Source organism: Cebidichthys violaceus, unplaced genomic scaffold (genome assembly GCF_023349555.1).
Source record: "Cebidichthys violaceus isolate CVI_PGR_0920_01 unplaced genomic scaffold, fCebVio1.0.p SCAF_19, whole genome shotgun sequence".
NCBI lineage: Eukaryota > Metazoa > Chordata > Actinopteri > Perciformes > Stichaeidae > Cebidichthys > Cebidichthys violaceus.
The window spans coordinates 7,918,487-7,932,364 of NW_027176361.1; the positions used below are offsets into that span (position 1 = coordinate 7,918,487).

Below are 13,878 nucleotides of genomic sequence, written 5' to 3' on the forward strand. Positions count from 1 at the left end.
GATCCGGAGGTGTGACACTTTCCCAGTAGCCCACAGGTATCCGTTACCCAGCCAGGGGGCCTTGGCATGCTGCCCACAGCCCTACCTGTCTCAGAGGGCACAATAGAGGGATGCCGTGTGAGGATCTCCTCTCCACTCCTGCCAGACCCTTTGTAACCCTTTGCTGCCACCTGCACACCAGCAGACCCCTGGGGAGGGAGAGCGCCTCCATGACTGATCTTTCTTTTTATCTTGACGCGATGTAGAATGAGAGAAGCAGTCAAGACTTGGCTCACATCATTACTGCCTGTGTTTTGTTTGGAACTGTGCACATGGCTATTGAATTTGTCTCGAAAGGATGGATTTGCTCTGTCACCTAATTTTCATTTAAGATCTTGTATGCCCCGCTTGTCTTATATATCAATGTTCCCTTGGATGCATGTCACTTTATTACTTCAATTAAACCAATGCATTCCTAAGTGTGCCCAATCATTTTTACCAAAATAAAAAAATGTATTATTGTGTTGTGTAATGTATTGATATTTGCATGCCTGTCAATATTAAATAGCAGGCAAATAAATTAACTAAAACAAGGGGTGGCATGGAAGAGAAAATCCAGGGAAGACAGGCTGTGAACTTTTTCTACTTTGCTGCCATCTAGTGGTCTAAATCTGCAAATACTAGGAAGTATGCTCAACAACATGAGCAACAGGCAAAGCACAGATGATTGGTTTGGCCAGCAGTTGCATAACATGCATAACATCTACATTGTTATTCAAGTTACTTTATTTTGATTATTTACTACTTAAATTAACGAGGTCTTGAACTCAAATAAAATGACTTGTGCTAACGGTTGATATCTTCTTATCCACAGAGATCGAGGGACTACAGCTAGAATGCAGTCCGAAAGCTCAGTTAAACACGTGGTCTTAGATTTGAAAACATATTTTAGCTTCTGTTCAAATTTTTGTAAATTAGTAGTATCAGCATGTTCATTTTTTTTTTGCACTCTGCTCAGACAAAAATGGTCTGTAACTGCATTAAAAACAATGAATAAAAAATGTATTCCTTTGTGAGTGCTTTCACTGTGAAATAATCTACTGCAAGATTGTCAGGTGATCTACAACATCAAGTTAGGACACTGAACCAAAATGACCCTGACTGTGTCACTTTGAAATGTATTTACGCAAGGTGTTGAGTCAGAGTAGCACTCAGCCGTGTGCATGGATATACTTCTCAAATAAACTGTATTGGTCTCATTTAACCGTGCTGTTCAAAAAGTTTGTCACTTTGAGTGTTCAAAATATATTTATTCTTTTCGGGACACATTTAACATGTCTTCACTAAAACTGTTGATTTCTAACCCCTTAAAACTGGACATTAAAACACAATAATTTCCACTATTTAAAATATGCTGACCCTACTGTAATCCTTATAAGCCCATCATTATTTATTTAAGAAGGTTTAATATTACAGAACAACTGTAGGCTGATTATTATACCCCTGAGAACCCAGGAATATGGCAGAGTTCATCATGTAATCCTAATGAGTCATTATTCTTGATCCACTGGTTGCACTTTGCTTTCCATCACACCACATAAAGCCTGATCAAAGTGATTCAAAGAATATGACGTGTACAATAAAACATGAGCAGATCAATGTCCACTACAACGTGGTATCTGTGTGTGTGTGTGTGTGTGTGTGTGTGTGTGTGTGTGAGAAAGACCTATATTCTGTATGTTATACTATAAATACCAACTAACTTAAACTCTTCTTCTGCAGACATTTCTTCAGACAGAATCTTATTAAAAATTAGAGTCTGTGGTTTACTGCAGCCAACGTTTTCATATGGGGTCTATTTGAGTCATACGAGGGCTGATAAATGGGCCCAGACGGGTTCATCTACAAAATCCAATGTGTCAGCCAAGTGGAGAATCTGATCTAAGACCGTGTTTCCTCATCTGGCTTCCAAATGTGTTGAATAAACGATACTGCCTTAACACTTAATTTACATTTTTAATAACATAGAAATTCTTTGCGGAATGAGCACTGGTGCATTGAAAAAATAGGGAAGTGCTCTCGAAGTCAAAACAGGGTCACACATCTGGCTCCGATGAGCTACTGGCAAACACAGACCTGTTCATCGGTTCACGCTGATGAATGGTATTATTCAAGCCGTTAAGTGAAGTCATCAGAAATGTATTAAGCGAGGTGTTAGGTTGGTCACATTTCCTACATTCATTTAAAAAAAAATCATATGTTTGTCATAAATAGCATGACCTCAAATACACTGGCTGTTTTTAGGTATTTTCAAAATGCAGGACCTTTACTGTATATGATAGGAATATCTCAAAGCAGGAAAATATCATCCAAGTCTTCTTTTTAACTTTAAAACTGAATGATCCAATTCTAACAAAATCTATCCGATCTAGGATTGTCCACCATCGTCTATTATCTCTTCCAATGTTTTTTTAAACCATGATGATTGTCTAAGGAATGCAAATGGCTTTGAGCCATGAAATGATAGTTAGCCCACATGGGTCCCAAATGATGAGGCCTGTGCCACACAAAGTCCTCAAAGCTGAGTTTAATAAACAGCAGACAAATGTCTCCAGGGCTTGTGAGTTACAGGGACAATCACAAAGCCCTCAGCTTCACTGTGCTTCACACATTAGGCGTCTGTGATAAATTTGATTAATCGCAGATTTGTTTGAGAACATAAACCACTAAAGCACGATACCATCTGAAGTAATTAGGACCTTCAGCATTATCTCAGGGCCCTTTTTTTGCAGAGTGGCCAACATACCGTGTTTAAAAATTACACTAATTGGGCTTTTGGAAAACAGAATTAATATGGTCTACCATGTGTATTCCTGAGTGCACTGTGGCCTACTTGTGTACACTAATGCACAGAGAAGTGTAGCTTATGGAGGTTACGTACTTTCATCAATAATCTCAAAGCTGTGGTCACTGTAGGACTTCATGTTTTTCAAGTACTGGCCTGTAGCCCACTTGAGCAGACATGAAAACATAACAATGATAATAATCCTCATTTGACCAGAAACAAATGTAGCTGGCTTGTGTAATGTTAAGAAATCAGACTTCTGTTGTGTGTCATAGCTTGTGCGCGTGACTCGCCGGTCTGAGAGGAATTCCCCCGACTGAACTTTTACCCGTTCTACCTTTGCCCTAGAAACGTTTCTGTCGCTTACGTCAAAGTGCTGCGCTACATCTCGCGATAATTGCAGCACATAAATACAGCCGCTGTCGAGTCACAGTTAGTATCAGTCATTTCATTGACAGTTTGGAAACGCGTGTACCTACCGGTGAGTCTCTACTTGTCTCTTTAAAGTTACTTTGTAAACGGCCTCACAGCTGTAGTCCAGTTGTATCTGTAACAAACCCACGGGACCTGTCATTATACTGTAATAACTACTGTCATACGGAAGTAATATACCTTGTTCTTTTGAGTGGAGACGTTAAATGCTGTGTTTTATCTCTCTGTAGGTTTTTGTTTTCAGCAGAAATGGCAGCAGCTACAGTTATCGCAAATCAGGTGAGTTTGCTACAAAGAATCCAATCTAATAAAGGATATTTAGCCTATTGTGATACTATTTGTTGGTATGTGATGAAAGAAAAAGCTGCTTTTGGCCTTTTAAAAGTCAAGAAACGACTCTAGAAAGTAATGACACACTGTCAGGAATAAGATATGTTTTAATACTCAAAGTCCATTTATTAATTTTTTAAAGTACGGAAAATTGTCCAGTTTTCTCTGTTATTACTCTCATAGAAACAGGAAGCCAGAGCAGCAGAGTGTGAATGTGAGCCTCCTGTTCTGTGTTATTCCCTCACAGAACGTGGTGGAGAGGGTGACCAGCCTTCCTCTGGTGAGCTCCACCTACGGCTTGGTGTCCACCGTGTACTCCAACACCAAGGACACCCACCCCTACATCAGGACCGTGTGTGAGGCGGCTGAGCAAGGAGTGCGGACCATCACCTCCGTGGCCCTCACCACTGCTTCCCCCATCATCGGCAAGCTGGAGCCTCAGAGTAAGAGCCCGTGTAGTGTGGATGTTAGATCGCCTGCTAAGTCACCTGTAGACATCGCTCCAACGTGTACTGGATGTCAAGACAGGATATATTCAACTGAAACTGTGAGGGTGATTATGTGCTGACCAGCTGAGTCACACAGAGCTTGAAACAGGAAGTTCAGGTCAGACTGCTGGTTCCTACTCATCTTGATCTTTCACCCATTTTTACAGTTTTATTCCCAATCATCCTGATTTGAGCCACCAAAACTTTATGATCCCCAAATCTTTCACTTAAAGGAACATTTATTCACTTTTTTTCCCAACATAATATTCAGATTCTGTTTATTTATTGACATTTTTGTTACAGCTTGCCTTATTACATCTTCATTTTTATTTATTTTTTTTGCCTTCAGTTGCCATTGCCAATGACCTGGCCTGCAAAGGTTTGGACAGAATCGAGAAAACTTTGCCGATACTTCACCAGCCATCTGAGCAGGTATGTTCTGAATTAACGATCAATAGCATGCGCAGATACATGGTGTCAAAGGTCACAGCAGTTATAATCAAGCAAAATTGCACAACTTCGTAGCCGAACATTTGATGTGGGTTGATTTCCTGCAGGTTCAGTCATGACCTATGCGCCCCTTTGAACTCGTTTTTCGCTGCTTGCTCATGATTTCGTCTCTGCCCAGATCGTCTCCAGTGCCAAGGATGTGGTAACCAGCGCTAAGGGCGTTGTGACAGACACAGTGTCCGGTGCCAGGGACACGGTCTCAGACACTCTGACCTGCGTCGTGGACAGGACCCGGGGTGCCGTGCAGGGCGGGATGGACAAGACCAGGGCCGTGGTCAACGAGAGCGTCAGCACAGTGCTGGAAAGCAGAGTGGTCCGGCTGGTGAGCAGCGGAGTGGACACGGCACTCAGCACCTCGGAGAGCCTGGTGGAGCAGTACCTGCCTCTGACGGAGGACGAGCTGGGTGAGACCTTCATCTGGTGTAACACACATTTATCACATGACTATTGTTACTGGTGTGGTGAACCACAACCAATGATTTATCCACCATTATTAGGTTTTTTTAAAGATAAAGAAAGCTTGCCATTTTGGCTTCAAATGCTAAAAAAAATAAGTAAGGCTAGTGAGATTAGGCTTGTTTTTCTGCAACAAGCTGCATCAAAGGTCAGTTATTAACAGGCAGCTGGAGTATGTTGTTCAGGGTGGATTTAGTCCAGCTCCCAGGAAAACAGGACTTGCGTGCTAAATAATGCTCTTCTGGAATTCAGAATTTGCATCAGTGGCTTGTTTTTCCCTCCATCCTTAAAGGAGCTGTTGTTTAGAGTGAAGTGTGCAGAAGTTTATAGCAAACAATCCTGTACAACTATTTTAGTTTAAATGGATCCATTTGAAGGAGGTGAATAACTCCACTTTAACATGCAAAACTCAGCAGCAATTCGTAGCAGACACTCATATTTCATAAATTTAAAAACACAAAGCAGTTATACTTTCACCTGCACCCTTCAAATCTAAAGTCAGGATTTTCACAACAGAACTCAAAAAGTAATCCTATGTTGCATTTTTAATGAGTCGTTTCATGTTTCCCTCCCTTGCGACAGAGCCGGAGGCCAAAACTGTGAAAGGCTTCGACGACAAAGAGCCGAGCTACTACGTCCGCCTGGGTTCCCTCTCCAGCAAGCTGCGAAAGCGGGCGTACACCAGGGCGGTGGCCAAAGTCAGGGACAGCAAGCAGCGGAGCATGGAATTCATCTCCGAGCTCCACTCCACCGTTGACCTGGTGGGTCTCCTTAGTAAACATACGGAAGCTGAATATTCATCAACATGAAAATCTTTTTAACTGGACAGAAAATAAACATTTAAAATGTTTGTTTTTCTAGATTGAATATGGCAGAAAGAATATCAACGGGGCTAACCAGATGGTAAATGACAAGCTGACCTCCCTGGCGGCGTGGAGGTCCAACGGGCCAAACCGGCAGAACGGTCACGAGGCAGAGGTAAGAAATAGATAACATACTTAAGATGAAAGCACACAGTAATAAGTGTGTCAGGTTATTTATATGGTTTCATCCCCTCCTCTCAGGTTATCGAGTATCGCACCTTGAGCCTGGCCCATTCCCTCACCCAGCAGCTTCAGACCACGTGTCTGGTCCTCGGCTCCAGCCTGCAGGGCCTCCCCAACCACATCCAGCAGGAGGCGCTCTCCCTCAGCCGCTCCGCCACGCAGGTCTACGTCGGTTTCAGCAAGGCCAGGTCACTGGGAGATCTGCCGGACAGCGTGCTGACCAGCAGCAAAGTCCAGCTGGGCAAAATCAAAGATTCCCTCGACAACGTCATGGACTATCTGGTCAACAACACGCCGCTCAACTGGCTGGTAGGTCCTTTCTACCCCCGGATGGCCCCGGAGACGACTCCCGCGCCGGCTTCTGCTACCAGCAGCACGCCGGCTCTGCCCTCCAGCTCTCCATCCACACAGTCACATCGAGAGGAGCCCATGGAAGTCGAGATGGACACACTTCATCCCCAGCAGATATCCCAGTGATCCATTACAGCTTCACGTTCACAGGAATACATTCCTCTTTGTAGGCAAAGGTTTGACTCCGCCAGTGTTCCATGTCAAACACCACGCTATTTTAGACTTTTTAGTTCTTGCTGAAATCTCATTTTTATATGCTAGCCAATCTAGCAAAACCTGTAATGCTTTGTCTTCTACATAAACTCTACTCAAATTAAATAAAATATTTTACACTTGTGATAAGCATTCTCATTTTTTAATGTTACATACCAGACGCAAATTACACTCACAATGGTAGAATACTAAGCTTTATTATAGATAAAAAAATAAAAAAAACTTCTATAAATTAATTGAATTAAAGTAAAATGTTTAAAATTAAAAATTAAAAAAAGAAAGAAAAGAAGAGGAAAGCCTGTTCACAGTGGATCCTTAGTCATCGCTGGCAGCGACCTTGCTTTGACAGATAGTCCATCAGACTCTGAAATCCCAAAATCAAAAACGTACATATCAAATGTTTAACAAAATACATGCGTCACATTTTAAAAGAAGAAATGTGTATTACCGAAAGCTTCTGAATCTGGCACCAAGCCACGTCATCCAGCACGTCCAAGTTGATATCAGCCTTTGTCTCGTCAGAGAAGCACAGGCTCTGCGAAGGAAGAGAAGAACATGTAGAACACACACATACACGGATGTGTAAAACCTAATAATCCAGGTCTGGAAGGGTTTCAGTGCTTCATTCAGATGCTTTGAGGAGCATCGTCTTACAAAGCTTGGGAAAGTCCATCGCTTTGAATGAAATAATGAAAAAGCATTGCTTCCTCAAAAGCTGGTACCAAGTGACAAAGAGATAGAGAGAGAAGAAAAAAGAAGAAAAAACCTCTAGTACCTGTCCCTGTGCTGTGGTTACAGTGATGTGTGCAGCAGAGCCCGCCATGGAACAATGCAGATCACCAGCAGAGACGACAGACCTGGGACAGCACAAGAGTCACACATCTTATTTAGTTAAAAATATTTGTACAAGTGCAATTCTCTACAACAGGTTTTGCTCCACCGAGGGCAGTAACAGACCTGAGTTTAACTTTGGCATTTGCGGGCGGGTCGTTGTTCTTGGTCAAGCAGCTTCGAGTTCTTTTGGCAGCGGATGAGGAGTCCCTGTGGAAAATAAGTGCAATCTTATAGTCCATACTCATGTACCACTCGTAAATACTACACCTTAACCTCCAGTATTTACTTCAGACTTCCAGTGCTGTTACTACTGACTAGTGTTCTGGTCCTTTTCGTCCCCTTTCCTCCCTATAATATAGAGAAAAATGAAGTAAGCAAACCACAATTGGACACAATTCTACAAGCTATTGATTTGTTGAAAAGTTGTGTCACTCAAAGTTAAAACCAGTTTATCTCGCTGATGTGTGCTAACATTAGCCGCTGCATTGCTTACCTTAGAGGCCTTGGATGAAGACCTCTGGACTGGGGTGGACTGACCCGGTGAAGAATCTGTTGATTTTACTTAAAAAAAAAAAAAAAAAAAAAAAAAAAAAAAGATTCTTATTATAACTGAAGATGAATTTCAAAACAGGACTTTAAACATTACTTTTCACAGTCAAAATAAACTGTTTCTACTACTTTGAAGGAAGTAGTTCTACCTCTTCTGCTGAGCGCCCTCCTGAGAGGCTGCTGCATCTCCAGTGACTCATTCTGCAACAGGTGATAATCAGGACAGATATATAGACATAAATATATATTTAAACAAATAAAATAAGCACCTCTAGATGGCAGCACGCGCGATTTAATGGACTCAACTCACCTTCATGGCAATTGACACCTCACTTGCTGAGATTTCCACCTCTGAGAACAGACAAGGTGATGAGATAAACTCGACAGGAATTACTTTGTTTCTTCACTAAATTCTGCTACATGAATACAATTGACTTGACTTCTGTGAGTGATGGCTTACCGCTTATTAAATCCCCTATGCGCGTCTTTTGCAGAGAAGGGGGTATCTTCATCAGTTCCACTTTGAAGTGCTTGTCCACTGTTGCCAACAGGTTCTCCTTTTTGCTCAACAACTCGTTCATACGCTCCTGTGCTGTGAGAGGCGGGGGAGGGGAAGAAAGGTCGCCATGTTTAGGACCATGGTGGGGACGACTAGGGGATGTGAAACCTGCCATTTGACCTGCAGTCACTGCCAAACCTTCTTTCTCAAACTGTAGCAGGAAGAGATCCAGTCTGCTCTGTCGCATCTCTCGGCTCAGCTGTTCTTTATTCGAGGTCTTTCCTGCGTTTCTCGTCCGCGTCGTCGACATCTTGCCGTCCCGTCCTCTCAAAGTTCACCGTTTGTGTATACGACTGCTCCGGGCCGGTTCGTTAATCCCACACCTGGCTGCGCAACGTCTAATTAAGATATCCATGCGCGTCTCGGCATCACCCATGAGGTTCTAAGAGCTGCGTGTGTTGCGTGGCGGAAGGATACGCTTAATTGTTTTTTATATGAAAAGGGGCCCTTTGTGTCATCCCTAAAAAAAAATCCCGTTTAAGAAGCATTATGACACCAGAATAAGGATTAGTTTCATTGCATGTGTAAAGTCCATTATTTATGGGGCACAATTCTATTATTTCGGGAAATAAATGACCACTTCCCAGATAGGTAATATACATTCAACTCTTTTTTTGTACCCACTGTGGGGATGGGGCCCTGCTTTCTGCTGTCTGAAGCAACAGACACCACAAAATAAAGGCACAACCGGTCATCCGATTGTCACAGAAATCACATACAAGTGCCCTGTTGTGTTTTGGGGATATGGCTTCCATTGTAGTCTTACATGCACTCAAAAAGACAGAAGAAAAAAAAGCTGGCCTTTTGGGAACATTAAAATAAAGGTGCCCTGCATTCCTAAAGCACTAAAGAGTTGAATTTCTAGCTGTGAGATGACCCTTGATTATCAGACCTGCAGTGACTAATATAGATCCTGGGTGACGAGCAAGTGATGGAGGACGAGATGAAGGAGATGGAGGAAGATGTAATTTAGGAAAGGAAGAGTTGGGAGGATATGGAGGTAGTTATGAGAGAGCATGACAATTTACTTGGGAGGGAATTTGATGGATTGCTGACCATATAATCCAAAAAGGAGTAAGTAAGGACATCAAGGCCTTCACAGAAGTACTGACAAACTACAAGCAGCTATCAGAAAGATTTAAAAAAAAATAACATGAATCACTGGAGCTTCTCACACGCAGGCACTGAATAAAACAAATCCTTTGAAAAAAAAATTGATATATATTTTTTTTCAATCAGTTCACAAACTTGTTTATTGCAGCGCACATAAGTGTAGACATTCAATTCCTTTCCACAGGACGGTAAGAGGTCACCTAAATCTATCATTACAGAACACTCTTCTGTACATCCTCTGCCATGTGAAGGTCAGATTTACAAAGTCAGTACAGGATGGGATCCCTTAAGACGGATTAAAAGGGGAAGGGAAGCTTGTTAGTCATACAAATGCTAAGTTACACTGTCTGCAATCCAAATGTCAATGATACAAAAATAAATAATTGAGAATTATGTTTTGTTTCGGAGCAAAAAAAACTACTGTATGTTAATTGTTTTCATGTGGTCTCATCTCATCCTCACCCTGGGTTAAGGTCAGGTTGTAATTGATACAGTGCAAATTGAATATTTCACAATATCTTCGCTTCTGTACAAAGTCAGTCTCCCAAATCTACACCCACCTCCCCACAGCTCATCACAACATCTGCTTTCTCCTGTCCGTTTCTGCATTTACTGGAATGTCATGCTGTAAAATTGTTTCTTCCTTTAACACAGTGTATTGAAGAAGCCCCTTGCAGCATAAAGCTCTAATTGCTACCACCAACCATAAAAGCAATCTCGTCTGCAAATAGTTTACCCAATTAAAAAAAATAAACTGGTTCGTTCTATGCTAGATTAAGGAGTAGCCCCAGTACGTGTGAGTTACAGTTCTAATTCAACATTACAATAAGGCATATTAGCTGAACGAGTAAAGTATATTATTGTTAAAAGACGCAGCTATTAAAAACACAAGTTGGATTGAATGCTCGGTCAGCTGTCTGTCCCCGCAAGAGAACATGTGTCTTTGTCTTAAAGTGTGGGAATCTGTAGCGTCCCATCGATGCGTTCGTTTTTTAATCTGCTGATTTTATGCTGTTGCTGCAGAGATCGATAATATTTCTTTAAGACCTGTTTTGATTGCAAGGCATCAGGAATGTTGCAGAATCCATTTTAGTGATTGAAAATTAGTGATTGTCCTCAGTCCTCTCCCGTTTACATGTGTGCTTCCAATGCTTATATACACAGACAGAGAGCCGCGCTCTGAGCCTGTACATTGACAATGAAACAAACTTGAACATTCATTAAGACTCGGATCACACAAACAGTCAAGGCATCGAGGAAAAACCCTGCTTTCAGATTTCTCCCCCAAAGTAAACAATATGTACAAAAAGACAGGTGGACATGAGTTACTGTTATTTCTTGTTATCTTTTTCAAAAAGTGCACAAACGAACAATCAGGATACGTTCACAGTCTCAAAACAACATAGACTGATCTAATGGGGAGACAGCTGGGACAGATTTAGGCAAAGTGGGCAAAAAGGCTACAAGACAGGGGACTTACTGCACGATCTCACACACACACACGCACGCACGCACGCACGCACGCACGCACGCACGCACGCACGCACGCACACACACACACACACACACACACACACACACACACACACACACACACACACACACACACACACACACACACACACACACACACACACACACACACACACGAACGAACACGCGCACACGAACACGCACACAACAGGGGCAGTCGATATATTCTGTACAATGATTTATCATTCTATACACCATCTGTAAAGAAGCACACCTCAACTAGCCCCAAATAACTCACTGCAGCTCTCCAAGCCATTTACAGAAACAGTCCCTCCTGTAAGCAGCTCATAAGGTTGTAAAAAAAAAAAAAAAAAAAAGCAGACGATGGGCATCTTCCAAGACGAGCGGAAGAAGAAGTACCATGTTCGGGCGACTGAAGGTGTTCGAACACAAAATCATGTTGTGCTCACACCCCGGCCCGCCACCTGTCCTTCCCTCCAGCTGTTGCACTTGACCAGTCAGATTTTTTTCATCTTTGCCGCGGCAGTGTGTGCGATCAGATGACGGGGGTCCCGAAGCATTTAAGGCACCACTGGACGCTGGGGCTGGGCGGTAGATCGATGCGGTGCAAAGACTTGAGCTGCTCGGCGCTCAGCTCGTCGTAAGCCAAGCGGTACTCCCTGTCGAAGGCCTCTGCAGGTACGCAGAGAGATTCACAAAGTCAGAAAAAGAGAGTAAACATCAGACAGTCTGTCTGAAATGTACCTATTTTACTTTTTACGGATAGTTAGTTTAGTAGAGTTTGGTATATGAAAACCATTAAAAGGCTAAATGATACAACCTTCAGATGGTGGTGTGATGGAACTGGCTGATTTAACTTACCTACGTCGATGTTCTCCTTCCCCAACGCCACCAGTGAGAGGAACAATATTTCTCTATAGACACTCCTGGGAGAAACACAGGACACAGAACATGAGACATGAGGCGTTTTCATTAACATTACAAGAATATACATGAATATAAAAGAAGTCAAAAGTGCTTCAAGAAAGGATAAATTGGACACATTTCTAAGAAGCAGGACAAAAGACGGACCTCTGCCTTTTGACACCCTCTGGGCGCCGTCTGATCTCTCGGATCAACAGGTTGATTGGCCCGTAGATGTCGTTGGTCTGGATGTTGTGAACAATCGTGTTGAGGAGGGTACGAATCTCCTGGTGGTCTGTCGGAGCCAGCATCCCCTTCTTCTCCACTGGAAAACAACACAAGTGCCATCAGAAAGACTGATATTCTATCCTTTTCAGTCAGGAGCCTCAGGTTTTCTGGCCAACAGTGACATTGTATCCAAGAAGGTAGAATAACTACATAACGCGATTTTATTGCCAAGATTTCAGCTCATATTAAACCCATAACAGCATTCCCCATGTGACAGAATCAAATTTTGTTCAATTTGCGACTCATATATCTGCACACTTCCTTTGAGACATTGCAAATACTTGTCTTTGTCTCTCCCTAGTGGTGTAGGTAGTTTCTACAAATAAAAAAAAAAAAAAAGACATTGAGCCATCACATAAAATAATCTTCACATAGTGGCATTAAAAGAGTATAATTCTGGATGTCAACACTCACACAAGGTCCTCCAGAGCTGGTAGAGGGGCTCTCCATGTTCCTGGTGTAGGTTGATGTTGTCCCACAGCAGCTGGACGTATACCTGCTTCGTGTCCTGGGACAGTGATGTCAGGGGCAGCTGCAAAGATAAAACCTTTAGTTATATCACGGCCAAAGAGACCACAATGGAAACATCTCGACAGTCTTGAGTAACTTGTTTAGAACAGGATGAGTTCTATGACTAAGAGTGGATGACAAATAATGATTGATGACCCGTCAAGTCTCTCACCTGTACTCCGTTGTTGCAGTGTTCAGAGGTAAGGATGAGGCCAGGGAGGTGAGTGGTAAGGTCCAGGCGACGGAAATACCAAACCAGGTTCCAGAAGATGATGGGGTGCTGGCTGAGGAACTTGTGGGTGTAGATCACCTGGTTGGACATGGCAGAGTAGATTAGCAGCTGTGTGGCAAAGGTTTGCTGTAAAACCGACTGCAGAATCGCGCGTGTGTGTGTGTGTGTGTGTGTGTGTGTGTGTATGTGGGAACTTTTACCTGATCGCCCTCGTTCTCCAACAGGGTCTCCAGCTCCTTGCGCAGCACTAAGGGGCTGAGGTACGGTACGGACACAGGCTTGGGGTTCGGCCTTTTCGTCCCCATGCCATCCTGACAAACACACACATACACACCGATCATTTTTCACTGCATTGCAGCTATGGTGGTTTTGGCAAAATACCCACCCACCCACCCACCCACACACACCCACACACACACACCCACACACACCCCCACACACACAGGGGTTAGTTTTGTGACAGTAAGGAGGACTGACCGACACTGCTTGCAGGCTGCAGGGCAGGCTGGTGGTGGAGACGCCGTGTCCAGGTCTCTGGGAGTAGTCCAGGCTCTGCAGCGGGCCACCGACACTGTTGCTGCGGGTCAGTGACGTCCCACTGCAGGTCCGCTGCTTCACCGCTGCCTGGTGCTCCAGAAGACCTAAGGGGTCCGACTGCACCGGCTCTGGAATCAGACTAGAAACACAACAGGCAAAGAGGACTCAGGAAAAGGTTCTGCCACAACAAGGTATTTAGCTTGAGGTTA

The 13,878-nt window shown here is 43.2% G+C and overlaps 3 protein-coding genes across 5 annotated transcripts in view; 1 reads left to right on the top strand and 2 right to left on the bottom strand.

Annotated features, from left to right (window-relative positions):
* The first annotated feature begins 3,246 nt into the window (after positions 1 to 3,246).
* On the top strand, positions 3,247 to 6,773 carry plin2 (perilipin 2). Its single transcript, XM_068713478.1, has 8 exons — positions 3,247 to 3,305; positions 3,487 to 3,535; positions 3,834 to 4,029; positions 4,424 to 4,506; positions 4,703 to 4,988; positions 5,623 to 5,801; positions 5,902 to 6,018; positions 6,105 to 6,773. The coding sequence occupies exons 2-8, from the start codon at positions 3,506 to 3,508 to the stop codon at positions 6,561 to 6,563; spliced, it is 1,350 nt and encodes a 449-aa protein (XP_068569579.1). The 5' UTR covers positions 3,247 to 3,305; positions 3,487 to 3,505; the 3' UTR covers positions 6,564 to 6,773.
* Positions 6,774 to 6,934: 161 nt separating this feature from the next.
* Positions 6,935 to 8,978, bottom strand: cdca9 (cell division cycle associated 9). Of its 2 annotated transcripts, XM_068713480.1 has the most exons (10): positions 8,731 to 8,978; positions 8,494 to 8,625; positions 8,344 to 8,384; positions 8,183 to 8,234; positions 7,978 to 8,045; positions 7,771 to 7,832; positions 7,608 to 7,691; positions 7,426 to 7,507; positions 7,099 to 7,185; positions 6,935 to 7,014 (listed from the first exon to the last, which is right to left on the bottom strand). In XM_068713480.1, exons 1-10 carry the CDS (start codon positions 8,840 to 8,842, stop codon positions 6,970 to 6,972), a joined length of 765 nt encoding a protein of 254 aa, XP_068569581.1. In that variant the 5' UTR covers positions 8,843 to 8,978; the 3' UTR covers positions 6,935 to 6,969. The 2 variants fall into 2 exon arrangements, with proteins under 2 accessions (XP_068569581.1, XP_068569580.1); XM_068713479.1 differs by having other exon boundaries at positions 8,494 to 8,978.
* An 849-nt stretch (positions 8,979 to 9,827) lies between these two features.
* dennd4c (DENN/MADD domain containing 4C) overlaps positions 9,828 to 13,878 on the bottom strand; it is a 28,918-nt gene continuing 24,867 nt past the window's right edge. For both annotated transcript variants that reach the window (XM_068713482.1, XM_068713481.1), the window contains 7 exons: positions 13,610 to 13,808; positions 13,333 to 13,443; positions 13,073 to 13,210; positions 12,805 to 12,922; positions 12,271 to 12,427; positions 12,061 to 12,125; positions 9,828 to 11,871 (listed from right to left, as the gene is read on the bottom strand). In XM_068713482.1, the coding sequence (XP_068569583.1) occupies positions 11,735 to 11,871; positions 12,061 to 12,125; positions 12,271 to 12,427; positions 12,805 to 12,922; positions 13,073 to 13,210; positions 13,333 to 13,443; positions 13,610 to 13,808 (925 nt within the window). In that variant the 3' untranslated portion in view covers positions 9,828 to 11,734. The remainder of the gene's footprint in view (positions 11,872 to 12,060; positions 12,126 to 12,270; positions 12,428 to 12,804; positions 12,923 to 13,072; positions 13,211 to 13,332; positions 13,444 to 13,609; positions 13,809 to 13,878) is intronic.

Excerpts from the sequence above, each read along its gene's own strand:
- plin2 (XM_068713478.1), top strand. The coding sequence starts at position 3,506 with ATGGCAGCAGCTACAGTTATCGCAAATCAG. Across the intron at positions 3,536-3,833 it reads CTACAGTTATCGCAAATCAG|AACGTGGTGGAGAGGGTGAC; the intron begins GTGAGTTTGCTA and ends ATTCCCTCACAG. Across the intron at positions 5,802-5,901 it reads TCCACTCCACCGTTGACCTG|ATTGAATATGGCAGAAAGAA; the intron begins GTGGGTCTCCTT and ends TTGTTTTTCTAG.
- cdca9 (XM_068713479.1), bottom strand. The coding sequence starts at position 8,842 with ATGTCGACGACGCGGACGAGAAACGCAGGAAAGACCTCGAATAAAGAA. Across the intron at positions 7,833-7,977 it reads CTTCATCCAAGGCCTCTAAG|GGAGGAAAGGGGACGAAAAG; the intron begins GTAAGCAATGCA and ends TCTATATTATAG. Across the intron at positions 7,015-7,098 it reads GCCAGATTCAGAAGCTTTCG|AGTCTGATGGACTATCTGTC; the intron begins GTAATACACATT and ends TTGGGATTTCAG.